This window comes from Leptopilina boulardi, unplaced genomic scaffold, assembly GCF_019393585.1.
Source record: "Leptopilina boulardi isolate dan_hultmark-lab unplaced genomic scaffold, ZJU_Lbou_2.1 LbouV2_195, whole genome shotgun sequence".
NCBI classification, from domain to species: domain Eukaryota; kingdom Metazoa; phylum Arthropoda; class Insecta; order Hymenoptera; family Figitidae; genus Leptopilina; species Leptopilina boulardi.
In genome coordinates this window covers 295643-318208 of record NW_026137746.1, presented here as the reverse complement: position 1 = coordinate 318208, position 22566 = coordinate 295643, and the positions used below count along the sequence as shown (strand labels likewise).

Below are 22566 nucleotides of genomic sequence, written 5' to 3'. Positions count from 1 at the left end.
ATGAGGACATCTGTAGGGAACAGAGTCCTCAACTGCTGGTGAATCATGTTCACAGGTGTGAACAGAGAATTCCCAGCAATATTATTGCGACTAGTGAGGACGTGTGTCGTGGACAACGCCTAGAGTCACTAGTGAACGATGTTCAAAGGTTTGAATATACTGTTCTAAACAGCAATAATATTCCGATTAGGGAGAACGGGTGTTGTGAGCAACGTCCAATAACTAATCCGAATCAGTCTCAGGGGTCTGAGCAAAGGTTAAATAAAAGGTATAATAGAGATTTCGGTGAATTGTCGGGTGATGTTATCAGCGTCTCGATCGGGCAGGATGAATTAGCGACTCCTAGTGTTAGTGGAGCTCCAAGTGCTGTTCGAGAATCAGCACGTGTAGTCCAGGAGGGGGTGGGAACTGCAGATGGTGCAGTTGAATCCCCAATCATCGACGAGACGGATTTCGGGAGTATCAGCGACAACAGACGTTTCTTTAAAGTATTTTTAGCGGATCAACCGTATTTAGCGTTGTTTGATCCGGGAGCGACAGTGTCAGTTGTAGGTCCCAAACTCGCGCAAAAATTCAAGGATCGTTTAGTAGGCATAAAGTCAGCAATACATAGTGCTATAGGCGGATCCACCAAATCTCTTGGAAAGTTGAAGTTATGGTTGACTGTTGATGGTTGCACCAACTCTTTTGAGTTGATAGCCATCGACTCTTTGTCCCATGATTTGTTGCTTGGTAATGATTTTTGTAAAGAAATGGACATTGAGGTCCAGTTAGGTAAAGGTTTGTGGAGAATTAGCGGCCGCGAATGGCATGAATTCGCGGAGAGTAGAAATCAGCGTCTGGACGGCACAATTAACGCAGAGTGTGCGGGTATTTGTGAATTGGCGCTTGAACAGCGTCAGGAAGTCCAGAGTCTGGTTGATGAACTAGTATTACCCCAAAAGGTAGAGCATGGTATGACAACCCTTACCGAACATCATATTAGCGTGTTAGACCCGACGCCGATTAAACATCGGCCGCGGAGAATGTCACCGATGATGTTACATTGGTTGATAGAGGAGGTCAAAAAGTTAATTCAACAAGGGGTAATAGAAAAAGCTGCGAGCGAATGGAGCACGGCTCCAGTCGTGGTCAAAAGAAGCGACGGCACTTTGCGTTTGTGTTTTGATTTTAGGGATCTTAACAAAGTGACCGTAAAGGACGCTTATCCGATACCTAGCGTGGACTCGATCCTTGATAAGCTTAGAAAAGCACGCTACATTTCGAAGATTGACCTAAAAGCAGCTTATCACCAGGTACCTATGTCAGCGTCTAGTAAGAAGTACACGGCGTTTTCGGTTCCTGGATTAGGTCTTTTCCAATTTAAACGTATGCCGTTTGGGTTAACCAATGCCCCTATGACTTTTCAGCGTTTAATCGACTCACTTTTCGGTCCCGAGTTTGAACCGGTCGTTTTTGGTTATTTAGACGATATTATCGTGGTAACCAATGACTACAATGAACACGTGCGTTGGTTGAAGGTAGTTTTGGAAAAGTTAGCGTCAGCGGGATTAGTGGTTAATCCAGAAAAATGCGAATTCGGTTGTTCGAAAGTAACCTACTTAGGTTATGTTCTCGACAGTAGCGGTTTGCGTCCAGACCCCGAGAAGATAGCGCCGGTTGTTGAGTACCCTGCGCCGCAGAATTTAAAACAATTAAGGCGTTTCCTCGGTATGGTCGGATGGTACTCGCGTTTCATTGAAAATGATAGCGAATTAAAGTTGCCATTGTTACGTCTGTTACGGAAAGACCGAAAATGGGAGTGGGAGGACGACCAAAATGAAGCGTTTTTGGCATTGAAATCTAAACTGGTATCAGCGCCGGTTTTAGCCCGACCTGATTTTAGTAAACCGTTTACGATTCAATGCGACGCGAGCGATTTCGCGATTGGGGCGGTCCTTACCCAAGAGTCAGCGGATGGTGAACACCCCATAGTTTATATCAGTAAAGCGTTATCAGCGTCTGAGAAGAATTATAGCGTGACCGAGAAAGAGTGTCTTGCACTGCTTTGGGCCATCAAAAAGTTTAGACCGTACATTGAGGGGTATAAATTTACGGTGATTACGGACCACAGCGCGCTTAAGTGGTTACGTAACCTCAAAGACCCCACAGGTAGGCTGGCAAGATGGGCCCTCGAGTTACAACAGTGGGACTTCGATATCGTGCATAGAAGGGGAATTCACCATCATGTTCCGGATGCTTTATCGAGAATGTTCGAAGAAAGCGAGGAACTGTCTGCGTTCGAAACGGTTAGCGACCCATGGTATTTAAAGCGTAAGGAATTAGTCGAGAAATTTCCCCAACGTTTTCCAGGTTGGACGGTAGTGGGTGATAAGTTGTATCGCCACAAAGCTTGTCCGATTTTGTCGCCCTTTTCGAACGATGAAAAAGGTTGGAAGTTAGTAGTGCCAGCGGAATTTAGAGATCGTGTCATTAGCGACGCACATAACGAGTTGTCAGCGGGACACTTAGGTGTCGAGAAAACGTATAAGCGCGTTGCTGATGATTATTATTGGCAGGGAATCTGGTTCGATGTCCATAATTTCGTTAAGTCGTGTGATGATTGCCAGCGTTTTAAAGTGTCTCAGGAGGGACCTCAAGGGTTGATGGGTCAGCGTGTGGTTGAGCATCCGTGGGTGGTAGTTGCGGCGGATTGTATGGAGTTTCCGCCTAGTAAGAGTCAGTGCCGCCATCTAGTGGTGTTCCAGGATTTGTTTTCTCGGTGGATCGAAGTCAAACCGATTAGGTCAGCGGACGGAAAGTCGATAGCCCGGGCGTTCGTGGAATTAGTAGTATTTCGTTGGAACACTCCGCGTTTTTTGTTGACCGATAATGGTAAAGAATTTGACAACAAAGTCCTGAAAGCTACATTGGAAGAATATGGCGTGCAACATTTAACGACTCCACCCTACCACCCACAGGCCAACCCGGTGGAGAGGAGTTACCGTACCCTCAAAACCATGATCGCGACGTTCGTTGGTGCGGACCATCGCGACTGGGACAAACATGTCCATGAGTTCCGACATGCTGTTAACACGGCTGTGCAGTCATCGACTAAAGCGTCGCCAGCGTTCTTGAATTACGGTCGTCAGCCAGAGCCGGTCAAGAGTCTACGTCGTGAAGTCGAGAAAAAAAGCGAAATTCAGCGTCTTGATCCGGAATTATGGGTCGATCGCATGAAACGTTTGGACGCTTTGCGCGATCTGGTAGCCAGATTTATTGATTCAGCGAGGGAAAAGCAAACGGCTCACTATAATCGGAATAAGCGTGAAGCGGTTTTCAGCGTTGGCGATCGTGTTTTACGGCGGACACATAAGTTGTCTAATGCGGCACAAAGGTTTTCGGCCAAATTAGCACCCAAGTATGAAGGTCCGTATGAAATAATAAAGCAGTTGTCAGCGTCGGTTTACGAGTTAAAATCCGAAGATAATCGCCGTGTTGCTAAGGTGCATGTTTCTGACTTGAAACGGTTTGTACCTCCTCGTTGCGGGCATTCTTAGGGAATAGCAACTTGATGTTTGTTTGTTGCAGGTGTTGAATGCCAGCGTGCCGTCGGGAGTCGGCAAGGAGTCACCATCACCGCCATTCTAAGCGTGCCACCAGGAGTAATAAAATGTGGTGGAGTTCCGCCGCACACCGTCGACAGTGGTCGGGTAGGCAAGACGTGGCTCGTCGTAGCCTCCCCGAATTCCCGCCACCCATGGATGTCGCCCGGAAGTATCTCTTAGACGAAATTGCGTAGGCAAGCAAGGCTTCGTCGCCAAGAGCTTCCGGGGCGAGCAAAGGATTGCCATCGGTGTTGGCGGAAAGCGCCGTAACGCGGTCTCTCGGTGCTGTCCCCAAAACGCAGCGTCCGAGGCTTGAGTCCGTTTCGCAGGCAACGGAGAAGCCTGTCGTCCGAGCGTCGAAAGGGTTCAAATTCGGCTTGAGTCGATGGCTGAGAGCAAGGAGGCTCAGGAGAGTCGGCAAGCGGTGGCCGAATTGGACCAAGTCCTTCTGGACTCTCCCCCCCAGCAAGAGAGGTCCAAGGTGGACGAGCTGAGGGCTAGGCAGAAGGAGGAGATTCGTCGTCGGAGGGAGGGCCAGCTCTTTAAGGAGGATTTTGTTTCTGGGCGCTCATCATCAGCGGCACGAGCCGTCCGCTCAAAGTTGTCCGCAGAACCAGGACCTCCATTACGGTCCTCTACTATAACCAGTACTTGTCAGCGCCGTTCGAGATCCCCGCAATTTCAGCGTCCGTCCAACCCGCCGGCCAGTCAGAGCAGGTCGGACGATCGTGTTTCTCTGCCGATCATTCGACATGGCAGAATGTTTGGCGGATTGGACGTCATTCCCACGGATCGGGAACTGGATCCGCCAAAGAACGCGTGCCATAACTGTTGGCAGAAGGGACATCGTTTGACGGAGTGTCCCCAGGAGTTGGGCTCATTCTGCTGGAATTGTGTCAGGCGAGGAGTTGTCCTCTCTGCGTGCCCGCGTTGTGCCAGGGTGCACAAAAAGGACATGGTTCGCCAGTTCGGTGAGTCCAGTTACAACGAACTTCGGCGTCGTCGCGCCGACTATTTCGAGGAGTGGCACCAAGTTCAGCGACAATATGAGCGAGGTATTCAGCGTGCGTCCCTGTTGCGGGACACTGACGCTATCCCTCGTCCGTCTCTCGTAACAGGGACAGCGGTTAGTCGGCCATACAACAGGGGTACTAATCGAGGTTTTTTACAGATTAGTGCCTCCGCCGATTTGCCTTCATCGAGCCCCTTGTCAGCGTCCAGAGAGAGTGGGTCTCTTCTGGAGGATTTGCGTTTATTGGAGAACCAGTTGGCCAGTTGGCCAGACGAATTGGCCCAAATGGCGGGGGCTCAATTTTTGGAGGAGCGACGGGTTAAACACTCCCCCTATTATTAATATTTTGTATCCCCCCCTCTTTTGAAATAAATCTGTTCTTTGATATCAGCGTTTAATTTCGTTTTGGGTTTGATCGGCGATAATAGCGGACTATTATCGGCCTAGGGGAGGGATTTGTAACGATGTGAATCGTTACTTATATTAAATTTTGTAAGTTAGCGTTTTACCCCTCTCGATCAGTCAGCTGTTCGTTTGTTGTCAGCGTGCTATAAACAGGTGTTCATAGCAAGTCTCGAGATTGGAATTTACGCACGTGTGTGTAGAGTAAAGGTCTCATTGTCAGCGTTGGTTCCCGTTTCCCGAGACAGGTTGCCGCCAAGTTCGTCAGCGAGAAGGATGGAGCGACAGGGGTTGACAAGGATGGATGACAGCGCGCCCTCTTTTTGGTGGTGATTTTGGGCAGTTTTGGCGGGTCGATGGTCAGTCGATATTTCGCAGTGGTCGAGTCGAGTCTGTATTCTCCGTAGCTGTATATATTGCTTGTCGCTATTGAATTAAGTGCAGTTGCACAGTGTTATTATTAACTAAATTATTATAATAAATAGAATTTAATTAAATAGAGTTTTAAAGTGATTTCATTATCCTTGACTATTTTCTGTCAGCGTCGTCGTCGTCCGGCAGTCTTGGGTCAACGTAGGTGAGTCGCATCTTTATCTTGTGAATCGTGAATGCACCAGCGATTCTTGTTGGTTGCGAATCTCCCTTTGAGAGTTTTTATTAGTGGGTTTGAGTGTTTCGATAATGTGGACGGTGCAAGCGGGTTGTCTATAACGCGCGAAAGTCCATCATTACATATGATATGTATAAAATGTTTTTGGAAATTTTTTTTCGGACCGTTTTGGGCCCACAAACGATATTTCTACTCGACTGCGAAGGGGTTAACAAGTATGCTACTATTTCTAAATATTATAATTTCATTAAATTTATTAGACTTTTCAGATGATGTGAAAATGGAGTAAAAATGAAGTGAAGATGAAGTGAACATCGTGTGAAAGTAAGGTGAAAATGGAGTGAAGATGAAGTAAACATAATGTGAAAATGAAATGAAAGTGATGATGAAGAAAACATCGTGTGAAAAAGAGGTGAAAATGGAGTGAAAGTGAAGTGAAGATGAAGTGATCATCGTTTGGAGGTTATCTGAAATTAAGGGGTTTCCTAAATTTTTTTGGTCAAAAAAATCGAATTTTTTTTTCATTTTTTTGATAGGAAAGTATGTTAAGAATGTGTGGTTAAATCATTAGATCGTAATTCGCTCATAATCTTAAGTTATTTAACAAAATACATATATATATATGCGTCTACAGATCGTATAATTAACCCTTTCGTGCCCACGATAAACCGAGCGAATGGATTTGCTTGAAATTTGTTACTCGGGGGTTATTGGGGTCTCTGATTACGAATTTAATGTCAGATTTTAAAAATTCAAATTGGCGGATCCAATATGGCTGACAAGTTTTTTAAAAAGTGTTTAGATTATCTCGAAATGTCCTAATCGGGGGTTTATGGGGTCGCTGATTACGAATCCGGTGTCCATTTTTCAAATTTCAAAATGGCGGATCCAATATGGCGGACGAGTTTTTAAAAAATGCTTGGATTTGCTTGAAATTTACTACTTGGGGGTTTCTGAGGTCGATGATTACAAATCTCAAGTCATATTTTTAAAATTCAAAATGGCGGATCCAAGATGACGGACAAATTTAAACAAGAAGGGGGTCCTTTATGTTTATTTCATAAACATTATGCTTCCTCATTATGTGAAGCAAAAAATTCGCTTCCTCGTGAAGGAAGCAATAAATTTGTCCAATTCAATTGATTGATTTAAAAAATTTCGAGTTAAAAATGTTTTAAATTAATTAAATTTTTTGAAAAATAAAGAAAATTTTAATTAATTTTGAGTGTAACATAAACTTTATATATACGAATCGATTCGTTTTAATGCAAGGAATACAATTATTTTATTCATCAACTTGAATTTTAAAAAAACACAAAATTTTTTAGCTAAAATATGAATTTTCGATTTTTCAATTTTTATTAATTCTCAAATTTTCAATCAAATCTATACTTTATATATACCAACCAATTCGTTTCAATGCAGGAAATAAAATTATTTCATATATAAACATGAATTTAAATAAACACATCATTTTTTAGCTAAAATGAGAATTTTTGATTTTTTAACTTCCATTAATTCTTTAAATTTCAATCAAATCTATATTTTATATATATCAATCGATTCATCTTGACATAAAGAAGACGATTATATTATATATTACCTTAAATTTTTCGATTTAAAAATTTTTTCAATTAAAAAAAAATTTTTGGAAAAAAGACGATAAAATTTTTTTTTTGGGTATTTTTAAAAATCCTCTCGTCATTTTTGAGAGATTAATGTGTTAAATAAGCCTACCAAATTTTACCCAAATCCATTAAAACCTGTTAAAGATATCGTGTTCACAAAAACTATCTACACACACATACACACACACACATACATACATCCGGACAATTGATCAGGATCTCATATAACATGTTTCTATATAGAGGAAAATTTGTTTTCACCATTTTTAAAAATTTTATAAACGAAAGGACTACATAGCTTCCTCCACGAGGAAGCAAAAATGCTTGGATTGGCTCAAAATTCTTACTCAAAGGATTTATGGGGTCGCTGATTACGAATATGATGACAGAATTCGAAAATTTAAATATAAAGAAGGTTTTTTGGTTTGCTGATAATAAACCCGACATGGTCATGGACCCAGTACGGACAATTCATCATATTCATATCATTTCATCATTTTCGAGCAAATCCGATTAGTTTTAAAATTTTCGTCCGCCATATTGGATCCGCCATTTTGAATTTTTAAATTCTGACATCATATTCGTAATCAGCGACCCCAAAAACCCCTGAGTAAGAATTTTCAAGCTGATTTAGTTACTTCTGCTTGACTCATTATAACCTTTTGATATCAAAACTTTAAACGCTTTTTTCTCAAAACACTATATTTAAAAATGGTAACCAGTAGAACTCAAAAACCGTTTGACCGATTTCAAAAATTCAAGTTGCATTCGATTCAGTGGAAGTTTTTGCAGGTCCTAAACCTCTAATATATTTAAAATATTCAATAATCAGGTTTTTGTGAGTGATTGATTGTCAAAAAAATGGTGTTTTTTCAGTTTTTTGGGTTCCAAAGCTTGCCATTTTTTTAATTTTTGATTTTTTTTAATATCTCGAAGTTTAGGACCTGTATTAGGTCATAAACTTTAAAATCACGTTTGATTTTTTTATTTTAGATGATTCTGCGATGAGCTACAGGGGTTACCGTAAAGGACCTTGATTTTGACCAGTGTACATAGCGACCTCTGTAGAAGGAGCATAATAATATTTTTTAAGATCGCAATTTTTTTTGAATAGTTCTTGACGTATATAGTAACATGTAAAAACTTTTGATCAATTATATTTTAAAACTTATGAGTACACGATCTTTTAAAAACCTTCTATTTTAGGGCAAAAAAATTTAGGAAACCCCTTAAAAGGAAATCAGAACGTTTCCTCATTTTGCAGGACCGTAGCAACATTGTTTAAAATAGTGCCATTTTATTTTTAAAATTGATACTTTACAGAGATTCTACCTACCAAAAATACAAAGTTGTGTTGCCAGTTATACGAATTTGGAAATGCCGAAAACGTAGAGCCGTTTTTATGCGAAGATTGCTCAAAACTGGAGAATATTGATTGTATTCTTTCTTCGAGAGTTGAAGAGAATTATAGAGATTTGTCTTCAAAAATGAAAGGAAATAATAAATCAATAAAGGACAAAAACGGGAAAATTGTCCTTGTACTCGGAGAGAAAAATCAAGGCTTTACCTATAGAATGAAAGACTATTTTGCTACATTTGTATGAACTTTTCTTACTAATGGAGCAAATATACTGTCCTCTTTCAACTCAGTGACAGTTGGTAACACTATGCGCGCGCATCCAACTTCAAGGCACTTGGAGTTGGACTTGTCTTTCGGAGGTATTGTAGAAGATCCTTACAAAAGTTGACCCCGTACATATTTGGCTCATATTGACACCATATATTCCTACCAATATAAGTAAAAAATCCTGAAAGTCTAAACCTTCTACCTGCTTTTTTATGGGAGTTATGGAGGCGAAAAGAAAAATCAAAAAACTCATTTTTCACGAAAACTACTGAATCGATTTTAATATAATTTAAATGTTATAAATATAAGTGAAACAAGTGGAGAAAAATTTTTAAAATTTTTTTTCAAAAATAGAAATATTTACTGGATTAAATTGGGAAGAATTGAAACGCTTAAAAGACATGTTAAATTTTCTACGAAACACCGAAAATCTATCCGTAATTCAAGCGCTTGTCATTTTCTTATTTAGACTAAGAACTGTAAACTCTAATAGAATGATAACTTCTATTTTTAAATTAAAAGACGAGCACGATGTTTATGATTATTGCTCTTTTTTAATAGTCTTTCCAAATTGACGTTTTACCAACTTGTTTTGGTATTCATTCTGTAAATGGAGAAGAGCTTATTCAGAATCACACTACTGAAATACCAAAAAATTGTAAATGCTAATGATAAATTGTTTCTGATTTGTGACGGTGCATACACTTGACATCAGAAAGGTACTAACAGCGAATATCAGAGAAAATCTTTTTCTGGTCAGAAAAATTTTCCTCGGTGTAGACCGTTCACTATATACACAACTGACGGCTTTGTTGTTGACATACTTGGGCCATTTTTTGCAAACTAGAATGATGCTACAATTTTAGAAGAGGTAATGAAAGATCCAAATTAGAATTATTTAGATAAATTAGAAGCAGATAATTTCAGTGTTTTAATGCCAGCGTTAAAAGGAAAAAGAAAACAATTGTCAACAGAAGAATCCAATGACTCTCGTTTTGTCAGTAAAATTGTCTTGTGTGCCGGTATAATGAAACACAAACATCACCTTTTAGATCATAAAATTGATAAGAAACTAATTCTAAAAGTTGGAATTTACTTTAAAATAGCAGCATTTCTTAACAACATGTTTGGAAAAAGGTTTCTTTCTGATATTGACATTTCTGATGAAGTTCTCTAAAGGATGCACAGCCAAAAAGGTAAAGAAAATATTTTTGCAAGAGGTAGAGGAAAACAGGTGGCTTCGACGCACGGTACATTTTAAAAGTATTTCTTCAGAAGATCTTGAAGACTTCCCTGAAATGACAGAACGAGATTTAAAAATTTTGTTTACTGGTTCATACGAACTCACCCAATCGATTTTTTATTTAGCTGAAATGGTTGACACTAATGGAAATGTAAAAATTGAATACGTTAAAGAACAAAGTAATATGCTGAAATTAAAAGTTCCATTTCGTTATGAGTCTCGCACGTCATAAAAATGCTTTGTAAAATGTAAGCCTAATACCGATGGTGTTTCAGGAATTCTGGACAACACATGCAAATGCGTTAATGAAAACAGAACAGTTTTTCGTATTGTAGTTTTGAAAAAAAAATGTTAAGAAGTTTTTTTTCTACTTGTGTTACTCATATTTATAACATGTTTAAATTTTATTAATATCGGTTCAGTAGCTTTCGAGAAAAATAAGTTTTTCTTTTGATTTTTCCCCCTCCATAACACCTACAAAAAGCAGGTAGAAGGTACACACTTGCAGAATTTTATGGGTAGGAATTCATGGTGCCAGTATGAACCAAATATGTCTGGGGGCAACTTTTGTATACTTATCCCCCTAGACCCTTTCATGTGAACCTGCACAATAAAAGTCAGAGTGATAATAGGAAAGGTCAAAGTGTTAGTTCTATAAAACTCTCCAGTGCTATGAGTGAAAATGTGATTGTTAATCCATTGCATTTTTATCGAATTGTTGAATTTTTTATTTTGTTTTCAGTATTATCAGACATTATTTTGTGAAAAATGCAAGCAAAATGTAATCCTGGTTTAAAGAAACTGGAATCTGTGGTGTTGATTTCAAACTCGTTGTCAAGTGTAACTGGATTTAGATATATAAATTCATGTTCTTAATAAATCGCAAAATAGTATTTGTCATGCGACTCTTAAGTTGGAATTACATGTTGATGTAAATGCAGAATGCAAAATCGAAAATAATGAGAGTGAAAAGGAAAAGGATATATCACTATCCTTTTCACTTTTATTATTTTCGGTTTTGCATTCTGCATTTACATCAAAATGTAATTTAGCCCTTAGGCTGCTTCTAAGACAGTTTTTGATTATCATTGTAAAAAAGTTGTTGGAGAAGAAAACAAAAAATGAATACCGATTTCGAATTTCAAAGTGTCTGGAGACGTTACCTGGAAAAAAAGACGAATTAAATCTTTGTTTGGAGTAACAACCCGTATCGCATATAATACTAATCGACCTGGACGTGCGAAGCAGTTACTGTCATGCTTATGGACAAGGGAAGAATAAATCCAAGAATTCTCTATATTTAGAATGGAAAGAAAACCATGGCGACGAAAAATGTACCAAAAATCATGAAAGATCTGCAGGAGAAATGGAAGTGGAATCTAAAAAAGATGTTTTTGTGATCAAAAGAAGGGTATGGCGTAAAAAAAAGCAATTACATAGGCCATGGCGATTCCAAGACTTTTGCATCAATTCTCAATGAGAATGCTTATGGGGATGATTTTTAAATTATAAAAAGGGAACGTATAGACTATGTGCAGAAGAGAGTGTGAAATCGACTCCGAAACGTTCAAAGAACTCAAAAGTTAAGTTAAGCCATCATTAATCAATATCGTCCGACAATTTATATGGACGGAATAGATGTAGAGTTAGCCGTGCGAATGTTAGTAAAGACCTTTCTCCAATATGTTCCTAAATGTTTACGCTGCGTGACTGACGCGTTGGTTCGCAAGCGCAGTGACGTCATCAGAGCATTGATACCAATCGCGAACAAAAAGTTTGGTTAATGATTTAAAGTCACTGGATTTTTTATTTAAAAATATTAAATAATTAAAATTATTAAAAGCCGTCGAGAAACATTTGTATTAAAAATTGTAAAGTTGGAAGATATGGATAAGAGGAACATAAACCAAACTTTTTGTTCGCGATTGGTATTAATGCTTTGACGACGTCACTGCGCTTGCGAACCAACGTGTCAGTCACGCAACCCAAACATTTAGGAACATATTGGAGAAAGGCCTTAAGAGCACAAAAAGTCAACATTGTCCAGGAACTGGTAGAAGTGGAAACTAAAACTTCTGAGATTGCAGAAGTTAATGAATTTTATTCCTAGTAAAGTGTGTATTCCTTATTATTTCATTTAATAAAATCTAATTATAACTTTCCATCAATTAGTTATTTGTATGTATATGATAATAGTAAGGGAAGAAATAACAAATCAAAGCATTCTATAACTTTAGAGGGCAGAATAAAGAACCTTATTTTTAATTATTGGAGAAAGAAATATCACGTTCATCTTAGATGGACTCCACAGAATAACTTCCTGATTGAAAAGCCATAATCTTGAGGTAACTTGAAGTTTCTCAAGTTACTGAACGAATAAAACAAGTGAATTACATGCGAAAAAGTAAATAAGGTAACATATTTACCTCAACAGAACTTGCTGCACCACCGCCGACTCCAATCCTGTATACAGGACCACCAATTTTCACAACTTTCATGCCTAAAATATGAATTAATATGTTATTTAAAAAATTAAATTCTTACCCTCACAACAATTAATATTTCAAAATATTCTACAGGGGTCCTAGAAGTATCCAGAAATTAAGATATCATTAGAATGTTCTCAGGACATCCTAGGAATATCTTAATTTCCTCGCACAGATAAAAAAATCATAAAGTAATGTTTTTTGATTAATACATAAAACGCACAAAAATTTAAAAACTAATGTATTATTACAAAGATAAAAACCTTTTTCTGGTGTCAATTTTTTAGTCATACTGGAGTCCATACTTCCCATTCCACCGCTGAACATAATTGGTTTAATCCATTCGCGTCTTTCTCCACCTAAGTTCTTCATTCCAAAAGTTCTTGCGAATCCAGAAATAACAGGTTCTCCAAACTTGTTTCCATAATCAGAAGCACCATTACTGGCTTCCACAATGATTTCAAGGGGTGAAGCAAGATTGCTTGGATAGGTATCGTATTCCTCCCATGGTAAATCGTAATCTATTTTAATTTATAAACATTAGTGGCAATTAAATTGGTAATTTTTAAATTCGATTCAATCCACTCCCTAATTCGATAGGAAATAAAAAAATAACAATTTTCACATAAAATTGAACCCTATCTCTTAATAAGAAAGTGTCTGTAGCGGCTTACATTTAAATATTAATTTTATGTGGGTTTGGATAAATGGATTATTTAATGTTTCAGAATCTTTTAAGAATTCTACAAATTAAAAAACCTTATAAATCTCTTGTACACACATGTACACTAAAGCCTATGTACATGATTATTATTTCATTAAATTGTATTCAATTCTATGTGAATTTTTTTATATATCCTATCGAATTAAGGGATAGAATGAATCGAATTAAAAAATGACCATTTTAATATCCACCCTAATAAACATGCAAAATTTAATTTTAATTTTCCGCCTAACAAGTTTTAATTCATGAGAGAAACTAACTGCGAATTCGACTATGCGTAAAATTTGATGTTGCCTAAACTGCTTTTCAGTGAACAATTTTATAAAAGAAAACTTTATTTTTACCTTCCCACTTGGAAAGATTCTCCGGTAAGTGCCCCCTGGAGGTTCTATCAGAATTCCGCCGGAACTTCCAACGTAATTCCATCGGAGTTCTAAAGAATTTCCGATGGGAATCCGACGGAATTAGGACTCTAAACATTTTGAAAAAAATTAATCGGAATTCCTTCGGAATCCCATCGGAAATTCTTTGGAATTCCGACGGAATTACGTTGGATGTTCCGGCGGAATTCTGATATAACCTCCAGGGGGCACTTTCCGGGGAATCTTTCCAAGTGGGTTTTCAACGTTCACATTCATAACACAGCAATAGTTATATGTTCCCATTTCTTGAGGATTACGCCAAAAAGGGGTGCAAATACAATTTGTAGTTTTTTTGGAATATGCGATTATTCTCGAATTTGATAAATCTTGCCATTCAAAAATTATTTTGTTTTCGGATGCTGCGGGTAGTCAAAACCGTAATTACTGTGTTTTTACTTTTTTTTTGTCAAACAAATTAAATATAGAGATTTTGCATGTTTTTCCAATTCGCAGACATTCGTACTGTCAGTGCGATCGTAATTTTGGGATTTACGTAGAGAAAAAGGAAAAAAATGGAGTGAATGGAGACAGCAAAAAATATTTCGATTTAATTAAAAATGCACGAGAACCTCCTTTTACTGTAGTTGAAAATTCAAAAGATCTTTTAATCGATTACGAAAAAGCTTTTGAAAACTGCTTGCAAAAACCAAAAGGGATAAAAATTTCTGAAGCTCGAATGATTAAATATTTTCCCAACAAGGAAGTTCAAGTTTTTGAAAATTATTTAGAAGAAAGTGCACAAACATTTCAGTTAAATTTAATTATTAAGATGGAAGAGCTTCAAAAAGATTTATCCCAATGGTCGGAATTACGAAAACAAAAATTAATGACGATCAAAAATCAACACCGTACCTCAGCGATGAAGGAAAAGAATTTTTTCAAAAATACCTTTTACAAATTAAAATAAAACAAGCAAGGAAAGTTATTCAAATAACTCAATTTTATTTTATTTTTAATGTCTCTTGATAAACAACAAAAAAATGTGTAATTTGCATGCGGTCCTCGAATTCTTTGGAGTTTTTTCTTTTACAATGTCTCTTTCGTCTTTTATTATATCTTAGAAAATTAATTTTACTGTTATCAGTATTAAAATAATTTTCTATTTATGTTATGGATAATTTTTACTAAAAAGATTCATGGGTTTTATTTTTATAACACATATTATTTTGCAGGTTGAATTTCATGGAACTTGATAAAACGGAACAAGATTTAGTGATTCTCTCTCACCTCTCAATAATGAAAAATTCGTTATAATAAATATTCTTTAGAATTTGAATATTTATTGTGTCACGTTATTCCTTTTTTTCTTTCTTGACTTAGGTGATCGTTTAGTCCATTGGAAGAAATGGGAAATCTGAATATTTCCGGAATCTCACGGAACAGGGACCAGCTGGAAGGAAGGAAGAGGGCGCGCGGTGATCGATTGTCAGATCAATTCGGACTGTCATGGAAGACACTTGTCTGTTGGCGATTTGTGAAGTTATAAGAATCGCATTAGAGTGTTCGATTAAATATCGAGTATATAAAGTGGAATATGATCAATAAATATAATTATATTGGGATTATCGGTGTCTGTTTATCTCTCAGTTGAAAGTTGCAGCCAACAACGTCGTCCACCGAATTGAGTCACAGTAAATCGTTTATTGTAAGTAAGGAAAACGTTACAAAGGTAGTTTAATTGAGCAATTTCACGTTAACAGATCGATTATTGTTTAGTGTTGTTAGCAATTTTTATGAAACTTTCTTTTCTTATAAAGAATTGCGCTTATCGTCGTGCTCGAGGCCGACTGGGAGGCCTGGGTCCTTAAGGACTATAACTCCCGATCTTAAAATAAACATATCTATTCCCTAGCGATAGAACTACCGGCATTTTGAAACGGTGGCGATTTGGCATGCCGCCTCGTTACCGATGCACCATGGGGAAAGAGGAGGGAAAAATGGCCGTTGTAAGGTCCTTAAGGACTAAAACAACGAAGAAGACCGGGTGCCCTTCCAGGAGGAGACGGTTAGCATTGATTCCCTTCGCCCGTGCAAGTAGAACTTGAGCGGAAGAAGGGAATCAAAGTACCCAGCGGGGACCTCGTGAAGGTTCCGTCTCCGAGCTAAGCTCCACCCACCGATGGTCTGGTAGGTCACACACACTCATTCACACACACACTCATACAATAGGGTGCCCAATGAAATGGCGGAACGGTTAGTAACATTCATCTTGGACCCGATAACACCCCAACAGGTGTGTGCGTGAGTTAGCGAGGACAAGAATCCTGCACTTCCAACGGGGACCACGTGGAACATCTGCGCCCAGAACAAAGTGTCAGACCGCAGTCTGAAACCACAACGGTCTCACCCTGCCTCCGGACGAGGAGGCGTACTGCGTTCAAATTTCCCTCTTTAGTCCCCTCGTACGACACGCGATGGGATACGGGAAAACAAATTCTCCGGCCGGACTTCCACGGCCACCTTGCACGGGGAGGGTCCCATTTCACATGGTGAACACCTGACAGGCGTAGTGCGTTCATACATCATCGGTAATGTCCCATCTCAGCGTCTCCATCGAAGCGGTACTTAGATGGGTACAACCCTCCGCACCCATTTTAGTCGCCTTTTACGACATGCAGTGGACTACAGGCGCCCTATTCTAAAGCCGGGAGCGCCACGGCGATCTTTTCTTATACACTAAAACGTCAATCGAGAACAGACGAATGCCGTTCTCGATTGACGCGATTTTTATCGCTCATAAATAAAAACACTTACAATTAGGGCCGTATGAAGTGCCTTACGCAATAATGTGAATTTTATCTAGGGGATTTTCACTAGTGGGGCACTGAATACACCTTAAATTTAAAAATCACAAGTACGAAACTGGCGTCAGTCATAACCTAAATTCTACCCACTTCCCCTGAAGTGTTCCCAAGCAGTTTTCGACTGACGTGTAAAAAATTTTAAGAAAAATTTTTAAATTTTGAAAATCATCTTCACTTTATCACTTAGTACCCTTCACACTACAAGAAAAAAAGTTTCATAAAAATTGCTAACAACACTAAAAAATAATCGATCAGTTCACGTGGAATTACTCTAAGGAAGAACAGCTACTCGAAGAAGTATCTAAAACTGAATCATTATTTATACAACAAAATATTATGTGACGAAGTAATTAGTCAGACATATTATTTCTTTCGTTTGCCATTTCTCCAATGGCGGATTGTATGATGAGAATGCCCCATGAAATTCGCAGAGCATTCGTGGAACACGAGACTGAGATTGAAATTCTGTCCAAAATGTATTAAAAAAATGATGAAATTGATAGTACAATTGTTATAATCAATAAGTTTTATGCATTTTAAGATGATTATTGTTAAATAATCATAAAAATTTAATGTTTTTATTAATTTCAATCTATTACAATTTATTATCAACATTTGTCGATAAAATCAATACAGCCGCACTTTTTAGCAGGTAGGTGGCAGCACTTTTTTCATTTCTTTAAATTTTTTGTGTATTTTTTTTATCAAAAGCAAAACTTTTATTTGTTAAACGGAAATATTTGTAAAAAATGTATTATTTTATCAAAAAAATTAATATTTTTATAAAAAATATTGGTGAAAAAAATAAATTTTTTTATCAAAAAAAAGTTGAAAAAATTAATATATTAATCAAAATATTAGTAAAAAAACAAATCTTTTTATCAAACAAAGTTGAAAAAAATTAATTTCAAACGGAAATATTTGTGACAAAAATTTATTATTTATTCAAAAATATCGATGAAAATTTTTTTTTATCAAACAAAGTTGAAAAAAATTAATTCTAAACGGAAATAATGGTGAAAAAATGTATTATTTTCTCCAAAAAATTAATATTTTTGATAAAACAATTATTTTTTTCATAAATATTTTTTTTAAAAAATTCACTATTGTAGTAAATAAATAAATAAAAATTAATCTTTCATTAGCCATATTTTTGAAAAAATAATTCATTTTGTCACGAATATTTTTGATAAAAAAGATAAATTTTCATCAATATTTTTGATTAAATAATACATTTTTTCACCAATATTACCGTTATAATTACCAAAAGTTTTGATTAATATATTAATTTTTTTGATAAAATAATACATTTTTTTTTACCAATATTTCCGTTTAAGGCCATGTGGGCAAAGGACGTTTTTTTGTGGATTCCAACTTTCTCTGAAATAAATAATGATTTCGGGTTATAATATTCAAGACTTGATAAAATAGGATGCAAAGCATAGTGCTGTTCTTGACTTAACGTAAAAATAATAAAAAAAATCCGGCAGCCCCCTGCGGGGGCGGCCACATTCTCATCACGCGCTTCGCTCGCTAGTTTGAGCGCGCCTTGGGCGCGCAAAGGATGATCGTCCCGCTTCGCGGTCCGATATTGATACGCGCTTCGCGCGCATTGTTTAGGCATCGCCCTACGCGCTTTGCTTGTTTATTACCATTCAAAACCTAGTAGCATTAATTACTTTTTAAATACACTGTGTAATTCAAAAATTTTTCAATTACATTCAAAAATTGTATTAATTATACTACCTGAAAGTAGATGAATGACCCAAGAATCCATTTGTTAGAATGAGATTTTGTAGTTGTTTCAGACTTTGTAGTTGATTTATTAGAAACAACTCATAGTCTATATTAAAATGCTTTAAATTGAATTATACAAATAGGTAAGTTATAAAGGTATTAGAATAAATGGATATACTTCCGAAGTAGGGGTACCTCCGATCTTAATGAAACTTGGTATACTAACGTATTTTGGTGCGCTGATTACGAAAATGATAGTGAAAATTGGCGCAAATTTGATTATCATGGTAAGAAACATAAAAAACACCATAAAATCATGGTTTTTTTACGATTATCTCGTAAAAAACAAAAAATTTCGAAAAAAGTTTTAGACAAAAGTTTTAGATCTCAAAAATACACACATTTTATGTTTTATGCATTTTTTACCAAAAGTCATTATTTTTCGAGAAAAATGGTCCGAAAGTAATTTGCGGAAATTGTGGGGTGGAGTCTACAGCAGCGGTAAACGCAAAACAGTAAACACGGCCTTCGGCCGCGTAATTACTGCTCGCTTCTCTTTTTAAGAAATCTTGGCGAGAGGGGGTGGATGTGTCCGAAAGTATTTTGCAGAATTCGATGGATCCTGAGTAATGGTGAATATACTATATACGAGTCAAATAATATGTCTAACCATGACTGTTGTATATGTTTTCATTATCATGGTGTTTTTGGTTTTTTGGATTTTTCTCGAAAAATAATGACTTTTGGTAAAAAATGCATAAAAAATAAAATGTGTGTATTTTTGAGATCTACAACTTTTGTCTAAAACTTTTTTCGAAATTTTTTGTTTTTTACGAGATAATCGTAAAAAAACCATGATTTTATGGTGTTTTTTATGTTTCTTACCATGATAATCAAATTTGCGCCAATTTTCACTATCTTTTTCGCAATCAGTGCACCAAAATACGTTAGTATACCAAGTTTCATTAAGATCGGAGGTACCCCTACTTCGGAAGTACACCCGAATAAATTTTTTATCGAGCAAAAAAAGAGAATGGCGGCACTGCAGTTATTCAAACTTACAATTAGTTCCTTAATTTTGCGCCGTGGATTGGCCAGGTCTTGGTAATTAACGAAAATCGACAAACCAAATTATTTACTAAAATAAGATATTCCGCTTCGAACTAATTTCAATTAAGTAAAAGAAAAAATTAATTGAAAAATTAAAAACATTAAAAAAAGAACTTTAATGTTAATGCATTTTTAAAGCAACAAATTTATTATATGAGGTCTTGCCCTCATGTTTTTATTCATAAAAATTTTTTTGTACAATTTATATAAGTGAAAATTTTAGTTTTTATAAATTAAATTTCATTTTCTTAAAGTACTTTGACTTTAAGGATAACATTCTCATCACGACACTCGCGTTTCACGCTCGAAAATTAGAAACATACAATAGGAAAAGTAGGCACCCATTAACGAAATTTTTACAGGTACTTTGAGGCTCTATCAAATAGTGTACTAAAAGAACCGAAAATTTTTAAATAAACAATTTACAAGCAGTAAAAAGAAGATTTTTTTAATCTTTTCAAATGAGTGTCCCGATCAAATAACTCGACCGACGCTCGGACGCACGCTCTAATGGTAGTCGGGTAGCAGTGAGCCGCCCACAGGCTGTCACTGCTACTTGACTGGTAATAGAGCGTTCGTCCGAGCGTCGGTCGAGTTATTTGATTGGGACACTCAAATGCTTTAAATGCTAAAAATATCGCGTCAAAAATGTTTCAATACGCCATTTTGAATTTTTAAAAACTGATCTCAGAATCGTATGAGCGACCTAAAAAACCAAGGAGTAGAAAGATTTATTTAAATTTGCTAAAAAGATTATTGTTGAAAAATGAATTTTCTTTTAACAAATAGCAATGTTTATACTTAGTTAATTTATAATTCTTTATAATTTTGCCTGCTACACTTATTATTTTTGTTTCACTTCACAATGCTTTCGTTATAGTGGAAAAAATGTTTTATGAATACTGCTTCAAAAACTTTAAATCTAGAGAGGAAAGTTGCTAAAAGAAAAGGTGGCAAAATAGGTTAAAACTGTGCCACAAAAAATTAATGAGTAAAATATCACATCGAAAATAATTAAAAAATTTTGATACCTTAAACGTTATAGAACATAACTTTTTTGTTTTAATCTGTATCGAAAAGTGTTAAAGAAAAAAAAGTTTACTTTTGGAAGTATTTTAAGAGAAAATTAAAAAAAAAATTTTCGAGAAGAATTAAATTATTTAAAAATTTTAAATTTGAATAATTTTTAAATTTTTGGACGGATTAGTCTGTCCAACGAACTCAGGCTTCATTTTTACTTGTTCAAAACGTGTACCAAATATCAAAGCGATTCGTTAACATATGTTCAAGTTATCGTGGGGACAAAATGAGTCCACAGACAGACTACAAACGACAAACAGAAGGACAGGTTTTCAAAACATACTTTTTTGGCATCAAGAGGACTCAAAACGTACAGATTCACTAAAATTTGAAAAAAGTCAAAATCGACCAAAACGAAAACTTTCTCACTTATGATGAGAATTTAAAAAATCTATAAATAAATTTAAACCACTTCAAAAGTAAATAATCGAAAAAATACGAAATTCTGGTATAAGCAGTGCAATATAAACTATTTTAAAATAGAGGATTTTTTGAAAACAATTGCAATGTTTGGAAATGGAAAACAATAGTTGGACTTATAAAAAAAAAAAAAAAACGAAATTTTTATGAATTAGAGGTTGGTCAAAATCGGGCAAATGTAATTACTTTCTCATTATGATGAGAATGTAAAAACAAATATTAATTTAAAAATTTCAAAAAAATTAAAAAATATTTAAATTTTTTGAAAATTATGAGTACGTTAATGATATTTGTGTTATTTTAAAGTAATTTAAACAGTAATAATACATAATAGGACAGTTTCTTCAAAAATAAAGTAAATTTGCCCTGTATTTTACCCATTTTTCACACTTTTTTGTTTGTCATTTTTTTAAAAAAATGAGTAACTTTCTTGTTTTCACTCGAATCAAAAAATGCTAAAGGAAAAAAGTGTTTCATTTGACTTATATTTTTCAAAAAAAAATTGAAAAAATTTTTTTTTTGAAAAATGAAAATTTTTGAAAATTAAAAATTTGAATAATTTTGTTGTTTCTTTATGAAATTGTCTGCCCAACGAACTCAGGCGAAATTTTGGTACACTTAAAGTGTATACCAAATTTGAGGTCAATTAATTAAAATTTGCTCAAGTTATCGTCGAGCAAACTTTTTTGTCTACAGACAGACAGACAGACATACATACATACATACATACATACAGACATTTTTTTAAAACCTATTTTTTTGGCATCAGAAAGGCTTGAAACGTGGAGATTTACATGAATTAGAGGTTGGTCAAAATCGGGCAAATGTAATACTTTCTCATTATGATGAGAATGTAATAAAGCAATAAATAGTAAAATAACACAGCCACACAAAAAAAAGTACCCGGGCCGGGGAATGAGACCACCATTTCTTGATGTATTTTGATGCGCTGAACACGAATCTGAAGTCCGTTTAGCTCCATCACGTCAGGATTTTGACATAACCTCAAAAAACATAGCTGATTTTAAATGACAGGAGAAATTTTTTAAATCATGGCAGATTTGCTTGAATCTTGTTACTCGGGGGTTTTTGGGGTCGCTGATTACGAATTTAACGTCAGATTTAAAAAATTCAAAATGGCGGATCCAATATGGCGGACGAATTTTTAAAAAGTAGTTGGATTTTTACGAAAATTGGTATCTAGGGGTTTTGGGAGTCGCTGATTACAAATTTATCGTCAGATTATTCAAATTCAAAATGGCGGATCCAATATGGCGGACAAATTTTTAAAAAGTAGTTGGATTTTTACAAAAATTGGTATCATGGGGTTTTTTTGGAGTCGCTGATTACGAATTTAACGTCAGATTATTCAAATGTAAAATGGCAGATATAGTACGGTGGTCAAATATCTTTATGTTTCTACATGTGTCTGCATCCAGGGCACCTCCACGCGGCACAGTGGGAAAAAAATGACCCTCTGTGGACAAAAATCTACCGACAACACAAATCTTAATCGATTTTAATATGTTTTTTTTTAAAATACTCGGAGAGGTTTTTCCTGTAACGCACAACTGCGATAAATTTGATTTATTTCAAACTAACCTTAAAAATGATACCTATATATAAAATTACGTTATTAGGATGGTTTAAAAAATAAAAAAATGATTAATTTTG

At 35.9% G+C, this 22566-nt stretch overlaps 1 protein-coding gene across 1 annotated transcript in view; it reads right to left on the bottom strand.

Moving 5' to 3' along the window:
• The window catches only part of LOC127278123 (phosphoribosylformylglycinamidine synthase), a 117496-nt gene that overhangs the window by 67793 nt on the left and 27137 nt on the right, over positions 1–22566 (bottom strand). The window contains exons 7-8 of the mRNA XM_051299677.1: positions 12859–13116; positions 12536–12609 (exon numbers count right to left, since the gene is read on the bottom strand). Coding sequence (XP_051155634.1) covers positions 12536–12609; positions 12859–13116 — 332 coding nt within the window. The remainder of the gene's footprint in view (positions 1–12535; positions 12610–12858; positions 13117–22566) is intronic.